The sequence below is a fragment of the Penicillium soppii genome (genome assembly GCF_028829465.1).
Source record: "Penicillium soppii strain IBT 18220 chromosome Unknown utg000005l, whole genome shotgun sequence".
Classification (NCBI taxonomy): domain Eukaryota; kingdom Fungi; phylum Ascomycota; class Eurotiomycetes; order Eurotiales; family Aspergillaceae; genus Penicillium; species Penicillium soppii.
The window spans coordinates 3,795,882-3,810,115 of NW_026643235.1; the positions used below are offsets into that span (position 1 = coordinate 3,795,882).

The window sequence follows — 14,234 nt, forward strand, 5'->3', positions numbered from 1 at the left end:
AATCATTTTCCAGGAACCATTGAGACCTACCAAAAATTCTCAGTGCAATATACCCAAACAATTTGGAACTAAACTATATGGTCTAAGTTCAAAGATGAATCACATCGAATACACCCTCAGTCGACTCTTCTTCAACTTCAAAGGCCGCGATGCCAAACTCTTCACAAAAGCATCCTCATTTTCACAATTTCCCTCCCCAACTATCAATCTGGAATGTCAGCTCGGACCGTCGGGTACGCGCCTAGACGTAGACCATTCTGCGGATGGTGTGGGTCGATTCCCAACACTCACTTGGCCAATATCACCCACGATCAAGGAGTACCTGCTCATCAGTGAAGACCCAGACGCACCTCTGCCCAACCCAGTCATCCACGGGATATACTATGGTATCCCGGCTACCATGACGGGTGTCACTGCTGAGGATTTCGAGAGCGACGGAGATGGATTGAAGGGTGGATTTTCATACGGCCAGAACCGCAGGGGAAATGTGTATATTCCTCCCAGGCCATTGCTTGGCCACGGGCCTCATCGGTATTTTTTTACTCTTGTTGCGTTGTCTAAGCCGATTGAAGGGGCTGCGTTTCAGGGTCGGCCTACGATCAAGGAGGTGTTAGCTGAGATTGAGGGGAAGGTTGTTGGGTGGGGTGAATGGGTTGGTGTTTATAAGAGGAAATGGGAGTGACTTGTGTTTGATTGTTGTAGGCTCTTCTATGCCTACTGGGATAGCCTTTGGAGATTGAAATGCACCTTTAAAGAGGGCTATGATCTGAGAGTTGGATCCCGCGATTTGTCACTGGAGGGTTTTAGATTTCGGTTTAGAGAAACGAGTGTGATATTCTTGGAGATAGACAAATATATATGGTTCGACGAAGCCACTGAGCAGCCTTTAAGTGTGAACATAGGTAGTTTTCGGATGTCTTATAGCAAATGAATACACGAAACCTAGAATACCGAAATTGATCGCCAACAACTTTACTTCCGACGCACTACTCTGTTATGGATCAAATATCTCGCTCATGTAACCATCGATCTGAGATCTCAAAGTAGCTCATCATTAAAACATGGTATCGTGCAGCAAGAAATTGTACCATGCTGGAGAAAGTTCAGTGCTTGCAAATGGTTTCCGAGGGATCTTTAATGAGGGCCGTGAAAGCGGCCTTAAGGACCAATCAGACAGCTATAGCCCAGGTGTTTGGGGATTCGTGGATCGAAAGAGAAATGCAAAAACTTGGGAAAGGTATGTCAGCCCGATTCATCTGCTGAGTCGCTTGTATGTACATGACAGATCGTTTCTATATCTTGTCTAGAAAGTCTGATAACACTGTGAAAGACCAATTTATTGTACTCGTTGTTTGTGTCTTTTATCCGTCTCACTATCCGTGTTTCTTCAGGGTTTATGGATACTCTCCAAAGTTCTTTCCAATGCCGGTTGGATCGTAAATATATAGCGGGTTAACACCCCCATATATTATCGTAGCTGAAATCGTTCAATGTGGCCTTTTTCTCCAGACTTTTTAGACACAAGGTAGGAACTGCTAAGTGGGGTCATGAGACAAAATAGTAAATTTGTCGAATTTGAGAACTGGTACTTCTGTATATGCAGGGATTGTGCTCGGAATTTTCTGTCTTTTTCTTTATCTATCACACGCAGGGAAATCCAGAGACCCACCACAGGTGTAGATACTTTTGCTTTTTCTTAGCATCCTTGTAGGCCATGCATTCCGTAAATCGATTGAAGCTTTCCAATAGCCCAAGCGTTATCGCAAACCCTCAAATAGCGCTTGGTATGTGCGCAAGCATATTTCGGCCCCATAGCTGCAGCTGTGTGACAGCTTTCAGAGATGTCTTCCCGCCACGCCACTCCTACAGTAGAGCCATGCATGTTTCAGGTGTCAGGGATGATCTTCGTATTCATCATCCCACTCCACAATCACCTAAATCGCCCACGTTGTGTTGTAGTACGAAACGGCTGCCCCCGCAAATAATAGCTAGTCGCCTAAAATTTTGTGCTCAAGTCGGTTGGTTTGCCCGAAATCAATCTTAGAATGGTCAACAGCAGTACCAGACCTGCCGATTGGCTGTGAATTTGCAGATCGACGTTGCTGACTGTGCGCGGGAATACGAGATTTCACGCCTCCCAGTGCAGCATTATGGCAGCTCTAATCGTAGGCTGCGACATTGACTTTCGCAGTCTCGATCGAATATTAAGGCTACGGAAACCAAGGCAAATACCCTGTTCTACTATGGGGTCAATATGTACATATGTAGTTAGATATGGGTCCTAATGCAGGGGAAGAGAAAATTGTGGAACGAGACGTTCGGACTAGACCGCGACACTAGGAACAGTGGCTCGAAAAAAAGCGATCGGCGCATGCAATTGTTGGCTGGAGCACTTGATTTCCATACTTTATGCCACGCCACAACATACCCCTGTCGCTTGAGACCGCCGGACAGTTATAGTTCATGCCTTTAAGTCCCTGCCGCGTGATAGCTCACACTTTGACAGGTCAGAGCATGTCAAGGGCAGTGGATGTTCCTGATTCTCTGCCAGTCTAGAGTTTAGTGAAACAATAAATGACTCCATCTACTTGCATATCATACAAGGGATGTTATCAGGTTTTGTGAGTTCCAGCGTTGGGGTTTATAAACCGGGTCTGGGACCGGAGGACATTATGATGATCTTCGTCTGCGCGGTTCATTGTTTTTAGTACTAGTGGTTGGTCAGAGCCGAAGAATAAAATGGTTCAATTTTATAAGTCTGTGCTTGTTGCGCTGGGGTTATTCTCGGTGGCCCACTCCTCTCTGATTGATATCGATTTGGACTTGGACTTGTCGACTGACAATGGATGTTGCCCACAACGCAATGAAGCTAGCCGGAAAGAATGGTTCGTGTTGGACTAGTACTCCATACTCAAGCCTGTGTGTTCTGACATATCGCAGGGGAGAATTGACGCCGTCGCAGCGGATCGACTATACTGACGCTGTTCTTTGTATGCAGAAGCAGCCTCAACACCTGCCAAGAGAAGAGTTCCCGGGAGTACGGAATCGATTTGATGATTTTGTGGCGTATGTTCTTGCCGTTCATGATAATTATACAAACATGAGATGTGAACTAATTGACATTGCTTAGAACCCACATCAACTACACTCTTCACGTACATTACAGCGGTCTCTTCCTCCCATGGCACCGCCACTTCCTCTGGCTCTGGGAGACAGCCCTACGAGACGAGTGTGGATACACAGGACATCTCCCGTGAGCAAACCAAGCCCACCATCACCTCAACGACTAATAAGCGCAGATACTGGGATTGGCCCAAATGGGACAATGATCTAGCCGCCAGCCCACTCTTCGACTGTAGCGAGAGTTCTCTCTCCGGCGACGGCGAATACAACCCGGGAGAACAAAGCATTCAAGGCGGATCCCAGACTCTCCCACCAGGCACAGGCGGCGGCTGCGTGCGATGCGGACCATTCAAAGATATGGAGCTGCACCTAGGACCCTTCTCTCGAAACCTTGCATCGACAACGGAAATCCCAGCCCCAGGCTTCGACTATAACCCTCGATGCTTCAACCGCAGTCTTAACAACTTCGTCAGCAGCAACTATAACAACGAGACGATCGTCGACCGCCTGCTGTCCTCGACCGACATCATTGATTTCCAAACGGTCATGGACCACTGGCCACCACGCCCAGACGGGGTACTAGGTCCCCATGGCGGCGGCCACTTCAGTCTCGGCGCAACACTCCAAGACCTGTTTGCCTCGCCGCAGGACCCGGCCTTCATGCTGCACCATGCGATGATTGATCGGCTGTGGAGTATCTGGCAAAACAAGGACGCAAAGAATCGAAACGCAATCAATGGAACCAACGCGATTCTCAACCCGCCGACCGGGAAGCTCGTCACGCTCGATATGGAGATGGAGTTTGGTGTTCTTGATCGGCCCCGAACAATCGGCGAGGCTATGGATCCTACCAAGGATGGATATTGTTATTCTTACACCTGAGTCGGGACGATATTATTCTCCGTTGTGGGGTGATGACTGCTCGACTTTTCTCGGTATTTCTTTTGGCAAGATTTGTATACATTATCTAATTCTAGTGCACATACGTAGTCAGCCCGTGGTACATAGTTCAGGTACATAATCGCAGCCCCTTTTTTTATTGTTGAGAAAGACGAATGGAGTAAAAAAGAAATAGTGCATGACAACACGACTCTATTATTGTACCGTGCTATTGTTAGCGCTGAGACCGGGCCAATAGGGCCGGTGGAGTCGTGTCCAGTTGCGGATTTCCGGTTGCTGATTTGTCTTTGGAGCTGTTTGTGTTACAGGTCTAGGTGACACTGGGAAAATGTGAAGAGAAGAATAAGTATAAATTGTTAAATAGTATCTAGTTAGTAATTGAAGATTAAAATAGATGAAATCGAGATCGGAATGTGTCAAACAAGAAGCCGATCCGAGACATTTAACTCAGAAATTACGCCGTAAAAAAGCCGTGAAAAATCAGCCGAAAAACCCGCTGAAGTCGACTATCGGTTATCTCCATTTACTAGCGTTAAAAATCAAGGATTGGAACGAAAAGAAAAGCAAGTACGGAGTAGTTCCTGAGATTTTTATTGCCACTCGGTATTGATTTCTCTTTCTTGTTTCTGATTTCTTGCAGCTTCCTCTTGATAAGCTTCTTCTCCAAGTTTGAAATTTAACTTCCTCAACTTCCTCATCTTCTTGCTTCTTCGTTTCCTCTCCTCTGCCAACTCCAATACCTCATCACCCGTGGGCCTTATCAGCGGATCTCCAATCTCCACAATGCTTCGTATCAACTTTCTCCAATTACTCTTCGTGACCTTGCTCGCCATATCTGCCGTCTATGCAGATGCAGTCAAACCTGATGTATCTCAGAGTGAGTCTCTCCAGGAAGCGCTTGACGACATTAAGGCAGCCTCGTTTCACGATGCCCTGCATGCCCTCTCCGCCAAATTCCGCCATGGAATCTTCCCGACTGACCTGCATGCCGCTGAGGCTCTTCAAGATGAAGAACCAACCATTGCCAGCTTGATCAGGCTTGCCAAGCGTGAGGGCAATGCCACTGCCAGCCCGGAACCTACATCTGTTCCTGCTGTGACTTCTGCTGATCCCACCACTACTCTGCCGGTCTCTACGTCGTCCACTGAGACTACCTCGGTGCCCACCACTAAGACCACTTCTGCTGAGTCAACTACTGCACCTGCTAGCACCACTTCTCAGCAAACCACCACCGAAAAAACTACTGAGAAGACTACCGCCGTCCCAACTACCGCCGCCAGCACTACCAGCTCGCGCAGCACCACTTCCGAGACCACTGCCTCGGTTACATCTACCACTCAGACAACCATTCTCCCGGCCACTACCACCAGTGTGCCCTCGACATTGACAACTGCCAAGAGCACTTCATCCACCTCATCGACTTCCAGCGAGTCGACCTCTTCTCAGACCTCGGAGCACACCTCGCAGACGAGCCTGACTACCTCCACCTTCAAGAGCACCAGCACCCTGCCCGATGGAAGCTTGATAACCCTCACTTCCGTGACTGTGATCACCCCAGCCGCCGCCACCAACGGTGGCTCCAGCACCAACACCGCTCGTCCTGGTCTGCAGACCGGCAATGCCGCTGCCCCCACCGCGGGCGTGGCTCGCGAGGTCGTCGCCATGATCGGAGGTGCCGTCATGGTCGCCATGGCCCTGTGATTTTTGATAGAACTTTGCGTCTTTTTGTCCCGCCTGCTAGCCTCTTTTATCATTTTCAACGGCGTTTTCCAGCATATCGCTTCGGCTCTGCATTCTCATGACGTTCGTCATTGTACTATCCTTCCGCACGACCCGTTACGACCTACTCATGTCTCTCCTTTTGGCGTTACTGGCCAGCATTTGTTATTGCCTCATTGGGCTTTGTTTTCATCAGCGGTGTGGACATTTACAGCTCTAGCACACGCCAATATTTCATGTGATTAATTCTAGTCCATGCTCTTCTTCACTTTGGAGAAAATGCAAAATTTGTGTTCAATTGTCTGTCTTATGTTATGTATAGATGTGTAGTAGAACGTGTAGATCGGAATGTGCAAAGGGGTATGGTATGGCATGTCAAATCAACCAACAAAAGAAAAAAAAATCTCCATCATCGCAGCCCACTCAAATAATCCCCTAATTCTATATCTCATCCCCCTCAATCCAATTCCCAGTCCATCACCGCCCACTCCCACTCCCAGCCCCCTTCCACCTTTCCTCCCCAGTCCAATACCGCACAACACTTTCCCAGCCAGCCAAATCCCCATCGCGCAACAAAGCAGCAACATCAACATTGAGCGGCGAATCCGGCTGCGGATCCGTCAACAGCTGCTGAATCGCAGTCAGCGTCGTCGACAGCGTATACACAGGACTCCAGTGCTCGGTCGTCAGCAGAGTAAGACATATGGCGCCATCGCTGAAAGAGATATTGGGGTGCGAGATCTTCGTCGTGAAGTGGATTGTCGGCGGTGATAGGGGGTAGTTTGGTGGGATTGCGATTCGGAGGTGCCAGAGGCCGCCTGCGCGTGTTAATTAGCGTTTGGGGTTTAATCGGGGTGTATGCATTGGCGTAGTGTCTGATCGGGGTTGTCGGTTGTTTCTGGTTCTGGCTTACCCTCGTACGGCGTTCCATCTACGCCTTTCAATACGGCTTCCCAGTCTAGTAGGTTCTCTTCGTCGACGGGGCCGAGGTGCAGCAGGGACTCGTTTGGCGTCTTGTGGTATTCTTTCAGCTCGCGGATTAGCCGCTGCGTCGTGTTTCCAGATGGTGCTTGCGACATCGTGGAAGGTATACTGGGCGTGGGCTCGTTAATTAGTTGTGGTAGAGTTGAGCGCGGACGTTGAAAGTCGGAGCTGTGATCGCCGAGGCTGGGGAACTTTACCCCCGTGTGGACCGTGTCATCTCCATGTGAAATCGGACCCTTTTCCTACAACAATAATCTACAACCATGCGCACTTCCCGTACTTCTAAAGAAACAGCGAAAGTGCTACAGGCGCTATCTGCCCCTCGTGAGACTCGCACGCGTGTTAGCGCGTTGAGAGCTTTCGCCTACAATGCCAATCCCGATGGCAATGCAAATGCGACCGTCAAGACGGAGCCTGAATTGACTTCTACACCCAGCTTGTCCGTACCAACCGACGATGATTCATCCCTGTCTGAGGCAGATACAGCCGATATCGAAGACTTGCTCGAGCCCCCTTCCAAACGCCAGAAGCGAACGACTGCGTTACCAGTCAAACACCCACGGAAGACAATCAAGGAGAAATCCATCATCAAGAAGGACCCAGATGAGAAACCCAAGCCAGAACGAAAACGCCGCCTGCCAGCGCGCAAAATCCGCGATGCGTCCGGCGTAGTGAAAGTCGAGCCCCCGTCCAACTGGGAGATCATGTACGACACGGTCAAAAAGATGCGCGAAGATAACCCGACCGCACCGGTTGACACAATGGGCTGCGCGGAGCTCTACTGGCGCGTCTCAGAGCCAAAGGACCGTCGTTTCCAAACGCTCATCGCGTTGATGCTCTCCTCGCAAACGAAAGATACGGTGACAGCCGTTGCAATGCAAAGATTGCACACTGAGCTGGGCCAAGGATCGCCCATCAAGTCTGAAGACCAGGACCCCGGAATCAAACTCGAGGATGAAGACTCCAAAATCAAACTCGAAAACCAATCCTCCGCCAAAGACAGCACCCTCAACCTCCACAACATCCTCGCCGTCGACCCAACAACCCTAAACTCCCTAATCCGCACAGTGGGCTTTCACAACAACAAAACAAAATACATCAAGGCAACAGCCCTAATCCTACGCGACGAATACGACGGCGACATTCCCTCCACGCCAGAAGGCTTAATGGCACTGCCTGGCGTAGGTCCCAAAATGGCGTACCTGTGTCTGAGCGCGGCGTGGGGCAAACACCTTGGTATTGGCGTCGATGTGCACGTTCATCGCATTACGAATCTCTGGGGCTGGAATAAGACCAAGACGCCCGAGGAGACGAGGATTGCCCTGCAGGCTTGGCTACCGCATGAGAAGTGGCATGAGATTAATAAGTTGCTTGTTGGACTGGGGCAGACGGTTTGTTTGCCTGTTAAACGGCGCTGTGGGGACTGTTATCTTGCTGGGACGGGGCTTTGTATGAGTGAGATTCGGGGGATGGAGAGGTCGGTGGTTAAGGGGGAGAATGGGCCGAAGGTCAAGATTGAGGTCGTTTGATGGGGTCGGGGCTGCAATGCAGGGTGTGTCCTGCTTTGTTGAGCTTGTTGCGATGATTTGGAGGACCTTGAACTGTAGCTTTTCGTCGGGAATTAATAGGCTGGGGCTTTCTGCTGGCACGGCGTGGAAGCTGGACAGATGAAGTCTGGGCGTATAGTATCAAGCGCCCAGTCAACATGGCTTAGGACGGAACCCTCCCTGGCAAGTATAAGTGCATACTCCGCTACTGTATATCCCGAAGTCGTGGGGCATTGATTCGATTTGTTTGAGCCACATCTCTAATACACCACAATAACCAAAGTCAAATCAAATCAAATGAGATGAAACTACTCAATCCAAAAAAAAATAAACATTAAAACACCCAACCCCAAAATAAAGTGGACCGATGATCTCATCGGATATAAGCGAGTTGGAGCCTCATTATCCCCGACCCCTCCAAGCTCTCTCTCATGATTGACCCCCTCACCACCACCCACCCACCCAAAATGCCCCCCTCACCAACCCCAATCCCCCTGTTCGCAACAACCCAACTCCACCTCCTCGACCTCGAACACGCTGCCGAAGTCTCAACCTCAAAACTAGCCAGCACAGCAGCATCTGTCTCCCCCACAACCCGCCGCACTCTCCAAGCAACCGGCCAAGCCCTCACAGGCCTCCTCCTCTCCCAATGCCGCACGGGACTAGGCGGCCGTCTAGTCGGCGAGTTTGCGCCCGACCCAGCAATCGCCTCAGATGAGACCCGCGCCGCAGACGGGTCCCCGCGTCTTTCGGCGCATGGCATTCGCGTCGGCGACGTCGTGCGCGTGAACGACGTCGCGGGGAAGAAGGCAGCCAGCGGGAAAGATAAGGATAAGGATGGTGAGAGCGGGGCGGGGCCAGAGGGCGTCGTTACGCGCACAAGCGAGAAAGCGATCTGGATTGCGTTTGGGAAGTCGGGCGCTGTGCGGAAGGAGGACGATGAGGCTGTTGATGCGCTGTGGGGGAAGAAGCTTTGGGCTATTAAGCTTGCTAACGATGTTACGCACAGACGGTATGGGGTGTCTTTGCTTGGTAATGCGGTGCGGTGCTGATCTCACACAGTATGAAACAGACGATGGAGAAAATGGCCAAAATGCCGGAATCCGAGTACTCGCATTTCATGCGCGTCGCCTTCGGCTACACCACACCTCTGCAGCCTGGTGCTGGAGATGCGGCACCAGATGCGGATGCGGAGGTGGAATTCATCGATCCGACCCTGAACGACTCGCAGAAAGACGCTATCCGGTTTGCGCTGGGGTCGCGCGACATCGCGCTCATCCACGGGCCGCCAGGGACCGGCAAGACACATACACTGATCGAGCTAATTGTGCAGCTTGTGCGGCGCAACAAGCGGGTTCTCGTCTGCGGGCCGTCGAACGTGTCGGTGGATAACATCGTTGAGCGACTTGCGCCGACGAAAGTGCCCGTCGTGCGGATCGGACATCCGGCGCGCTTGCTGCCTTCTGTGCTGGAGCATTCGCTGGAAGTTCTTACACAGACTTCTGATGCGGGCGGCATTGTGAAGGATATTCGGCGGGAGATGGATGAGAAGCAGGCTAGTATTCGGAAGACGCGGAGCGGGCGCGAGAGGAGGGGGATATATGATGAGTTGAAGATTCTACGGAAGGAGTTTCGCGAGCGCGAGTCGAGGTGTGTTGATAATCTTGTGCGAGAGAGTAGCGTTGTGCTTGCGACGTTGCATGGTGCCGGTGGGCATCAATTGAAACATCAGCAGAAGTTTGATGTCGTCATTATTGATGAGGCGAGTCAGGCACTTGAGGCTCAGTGTTGGATTTCGCTGCTTCATGCTGAGAAGGTCGTTCTTGCGGGTGATCATTTGCAATTGCCGCCGACTGTTAAGTCGAGCGGGCAGAAGAGTGAGAAGAAGAGCTCTGACGCCGAGAGCGAGGAGTTGCTGAAAGGCGTTTCTCTCGAGCGAACTTTGTTTGATCGGCTACTTGCGCTGCATGGGTCTGGAATTAAACGCATGCTCACGACGCAGTACCGCATGCATGAAACTATTATGCGTTTCCCTTCCGACGAACTCTACGAAGGAAGACTCATAGCCGGTGAAGCAGTCAAAGCCCGTCTACTCGTTGATCTGCCCTACGAAGTGCAAAGCACAGACGATACGCAAGAACCACTAGTTTTCTGGGACACGCAAGGCGGGGATTTTCCCGAAAAAGCAGAGGAGGAGATCAAGGGCGGTGCCTTACTTGGCGACAGCAAAAGCAACGAGATGGAAGCGTTGGTCGTTGCGAGACACGTGAATAATCTTGTCGACGCAGGACTCCGGCCTGAGCACATTGCCGTGATTACGCCTTATAATGGACAATTGGCTTTGTTGTCTCGCATGCTGAGAGAGAAATATCCCGGTATCGAATTGGGTAGTGTTGATGGGTTCCAGGGGCGAGAGAAAGAGGCAGTGGTGGTTAGTCTTGTGCGCAGCAATGCGGAACACGAAGTTGGGTTTTTGGCCGAGAAACGTCGGCTGAATGGTATGTTTTATGTTTACGCCGATACGCCCGATTCAAACGAAGTGCATAGGGAGTGTAGCGAATGACCACTAACTACCCTCGGCAGTGGCCATGACACGCCCGAAACGACACCTTTGTATTTGCGGGGACTCGGAGACGATTAGTCGGTAAGTGAGGGTACGTTTGAGTTCTGGAGTTTGATACTGATCGACAATCGGATTTCTTAGCGGAAGTAATTTCCTCAAGCACTGGATGGATTTTCTTGAAGAAAACGCCGACTTGCGATACCCCGATGCTGGAGATTTATTATAGAACATTCCAAGATTCCAAGCGTCGAAGATTCGACTTAGATCCGATTCCGATTCGATTTGTTCCATAACCCGTCCAGAACGATGTCGGTCTCCACTTGATCTCGGATTGTGTAGATAGATTAATTTTGGTGCGCACGGCCGACACTCTATGTAAGGCGTGGAAGCCCTAGACATTCTCTTGACCGACAATATTGGGGGAGTTAATTCGGCTCTGAAACGGCACGGAAAGCATCAAAGATTCCGAAACGTTTATTGTTTTTAATTCTTCGGAGGTCGATTTCCTGAAGCAGCACAAACTACTGTTGATCAAGCCAAATAACGGGGCCCAGATGCGGTTCTGACATCTCGGGCGACTCCCGGGCACAACACAACACGGGCCCTTCTTTGGGCTTTCGCGGTCTGTGCTGGGGAATTGCGGTGTTTCGGACTGGACTCCAATGTGCCCAATTCTGTTACATATGGTCTGGAGGATGCAATTGGAAGCAGAAGCTTGAATTGAAGATCCTCCATTTCTCAATTCCACTCCACTATTGGGGCCAACGCAACAAAAAAAAAAAAAATAAACAGAGAGATTGGACTTCAGCCCTTTGTAGTGTTGTAGCTTGGCACTTTGATTGGAAGAGAAAAAGAAATTACCCTATCTACTATAGCGCCTCACGTTCTACGGAGTATAGTCCACTTATCTTTGCTCTGCATCAAAGACAAGTGCGAAACCTTTAACGTCGGTCTTTCCCCCCCCCCCCCCCTAACTGTGATGTTTCTCCACTTCATCCACTACATCCACTTCTCAAGTTCAAATTCATTTTCCAGAACCTGTTCGGCTGTGGCTTGAACTCCCGTGGGGATTAGCTACCCCCTTTCTCTCTCTCTCTTTCTCTCTCTCTATCCTTGTCCCTCTACTACATTGAAATTTCTTATATTTCATTCTTGAACTGCACTCCGAGACTGACAAACGACTCGGAACTATACCATTTGTCATTATGTCCATATTCTTTGTACGCCTGTTTGTACCCCCATTCAGTTCTTCAACTAACCCGCGTTTGATTAATAGTAAACTAAGCTCCCCTGGCCTTTATTTCAATCTACCGACTTCCGCTGAGCGGCCTTTTGCATCTAATACCCTGATACCCCTCGACTGTGTTTCTCGACTTTATTTTTCGACCACTCGCTCAACGCGCTTTTTCCATATTTCCTTTTTTTCACCCCGTATATACCCCGTGTCCCGCGACGGAGATCCTTTGTAATGAGCATCGAAACCAACATCGCATCAATTCATATATCCGTCCATTCTGAGCGCAATGTCGAGAAGCCCGCCATCAATCGCCAGCGCCGGCAGCGAGTCTGCAGGAAGCCTTCGCCAGCGATCAGCCCCCCGGGCAGAGCGTCCGTCCTCGAACCCGGTCCCCTACATCGGAGACGGTTATGATACAGCGCTCCCCTCAATGGACTTTCGCTCCCAGCCGGCGCTCGCACATCGCAGGACCGGAAGCACTTTAAAAACAGTCATGCGCAAGATCTTCAATCGGAAAAGACAAAGTCAGGCCGATGAACTGGAGGAAACCCAGTTTGAATCTACGTTGATGACCCCGCCGCGGAGTTCAGGCCCAGTCCGAGGAAGACCGTTCCTGGCCGTTCCGCCACCGTTGAAGCTTACTTCCAATCGAAGTAGTCCGCTTTCTGCGGAAAATCTCCAACTCGCAGAAACACACCTGTCCCCGCTTTCTCCCTTATCGCCAGCATCGATGCCCGGCTCACCGGGTTTGCCGCGCCGAAGACGTGCAACGCTGCCTAGCGTCATATTTTCTGATGATGAATCTCGATATGCCGTGGCTTCGACGGCAATATCCGAACCCCAAGAAGAGAGAGCCCATATCCAAGACCGAAGACACAGTTTGCTCTCTCATAGATTGTCAAGGAGCACAGTTGCATTGGAAGCAATGACAGAGCAACATCTAGACATCTGGCCTGCGCGCACAATGCCCGCTACAGGCCCAGCCTCCGCCTCAGATTCCCGATCTCCACCATTCGAAGAAAGCTCCAACAGCGGCCAATCCGCGCGCCCCTCAACCGGTACAACAGTAACAAGTGTAACGCGCGCATCAGCCGCCCCTTCCCTGCATGAATCCGAGCAACAAGAAACAATCCCAACCCTTCCATCAAACCTAGCAACCCTAGTCCACAACATGCAACACGACGACAGCGTTACCCTCGAGCAGCGCCTAACAACCCTCGAGGTAAAAATGATCGATCTCGAATTTGCAATCGCAAGAATGCAAGCCAGCATCCCCACCACCGAAAAACCCAGACCGCGCAAAGATTCCCTCCGCCAAAAACACCCCTCTTACACAGACGACGACCCAACCCCCCTCCCAACAATCCACCAAAGACCATCAAGCACCTCCACAATCCGCCCAGAGCGCTCCCTCCGCCCAACCCCCTCCGCTTCCTCCCTCTCAGACTACCAAGGCGTCTCAATAGAGCAATACAGCGCCCTAGTAACCCTCCTCCGGCGCGAGCAGACCGCCCGCCGAAACCTCGAAGGCCAATTCGGTTCCCTGAGAGACGATGTCCGGCTCCTGCAGCGCGCAGCAATGGAGTCCATCCAGAGTGGCGCAATGAACCCCGCCCACGGCGTGGAATCCGCCGAGTTCCTGCATTTCCGGCGCGCGCTCGCTGATGATTCGACAGAACACGATGACCGCGACGTCTACTCCCGGGATGACCCCTTTGCGCCGAAGTGGGAGCGCCAGCGCATCGTCACTGCGCCCATGATCTAGAGTGTGGCTGTGTAATGTTTAGACTCGCATTTGCTTGGGCCTCAATAGAGCCCGGCGCGGCAGGATCGCGCCGCTTGTCTGCTTTCATTTCTTGTGTGCCTTCCAGTTAGCGTTCCTATATCCCTTCTTCTATATAATCAATTCATATTTCATTCAATTGAATATACCCTTTTCTCCGAGTGGTACTCTGTAGTGTCCGATCATGTCGCACCACCGCACGCTAAAATGTAGATCGGCGCTCTGTCCTCTTTTCCATCCAATCCCCACACGTCCATTCCCCGAACCAATCGTTTCGCTGACTACCTGGTGCTCCGTACAGTCATCTCCGTACAGTCATGCCTCTGTCCAAGCTAGAACACTTAGACCCATCCAAAGACTAAGATAGAAATACACTAA

At 50.9% G+C, this 14,234-nt stretch overlaps 7 protein-coding genes across 7 annotated transcripts; 6 read left to right on the forward strand and 1 right to left on the reverse strand.

The window, feature by feature from the left end:
* Positions 1–94: 94 nt before the first annotated feature.
* N7529_006901 (YbhB/YbcL family Raf kinase inhibitor-like protein) lies at positions 95–682 on the forward strand (the record flags this gene model as incomplete). The annotated part of the gene is made up of 1 exon (XM_057242428.1): positions 95–682. The coding sequence occupies one exon, from the start codon at positions 95–97 to the stop codon at positions 680–682; it is 588 nt and encodes a 195-aa protein (XP_057097787.1).
* A 2,057-nt stretch (positions 683–2,739) lies between these two features.
* N7529_006902 (tyrosinase family protein) lies at positions 2,740–4,005 on the forward strand (the record flags this gene model as incomplete). The annotated part of the gene is made up of 4 exons (XM_057242429.1): positions 2,740–2,885; positions 2,941–3,066; positions 3,131–3,253; positions 3,300–4,005. 4 exons carry the CDS (start codon positions 2,740–2,742, stop codon positions 4,003–4,005), a joined length of 1,101 nt encoding a protein of 366 aa, XP_057097788.1.
* An 801-nt stretch (positions 4,006–4,806) lies between these two features.
* Positions 4,807–5,724, forward strand: N7529_006903 (putative GPI anchored cell wall protein (Dan4); the record flags this gene model as incomplete). The annotated part of the gene is made up of 1 exon (XM_057242430.1): positions 4,807–5,724. One exon carries the CDS (start codon positions 4,807–4,809, stop codon positions 5,722–5,724), a length of 918 nt encoding a protein of 305 aa, XP_057097789.1.
* Positions 5,725–6,219: 495 nt separating this feature from the next.
* On the reverse strand, positions 6,220–6,821 carry pex4 (putative ubiquitin conjugating enzyme (UbcJ); the record flags this gene model as incomplete). Its single annotated transcript, XM_057242431.1, has 2 exons — positions 6,220–6,560; positions 6,656–6,821. 2 exons carry the CDS (start codon positions 6,819–6,821, stop codon positions 6,220–6,222), a joined length of 507 nt encoding a protein of 168 aa, XP_057097790.1.
* A 168-nt stretch (positions 6,822–6,989) lies between these two features.
* On the forward strand, positions 6,990–8,255 carry N7529_006905 (endonuclease III domain-containing protein; the record flags this gene model as incomplete). Its single annotated transcript, XM_057242432.1, has 1 exon — positions 6,990–8,255. One exon carries the CDS (start codon positions 6,990–6,992, stop codon positions 8,253–8,255), a length of 1,266 nt encoding a protein of 421 aa, XP_057097791.1.
* A 485-nt stretch (positions 8,256–8,740) lies between these two features.
* Positions 8,741–11,062, forward strand: N7529_006906 (putative DNA helicase; the record flags this gene model as incomplete). The annotated part of the gene is made up of 4 exons (XM_057242433.1): positions 8,741–9,285; positions 9,336–10,771; positions 10,857–10,917; positions 10,978–11,062. The coding sequence occupies 4 exons, from the start codon at positions 8,741–8,743 to the stop codon at positions 11,060–11,062; spliced, it is 2,127 nt and encodes a 708-aa protein (XP_057097792.1).
* Positions 11,063–12,359: 1,297 nt separating this feature from the next.
* On the forward strand, positions 12,360–13,838 carry N7529_006907 (uncharacterized protein; the record flags this gene model as incomplete). The annotated part of the gene is made up of 1 exon (XM_057242434.1): positions 12,360–13,838. The coding sequence occupies one exon, from the start codon at positions 12,360–12,362 to the stop codon at positions 13,836–13,838; it is 1,479 nt and encodes a 492-aa protein (XP_057097793.1).
* Positions 13,839–14,234: the final 396 nt, after the last annotated feature.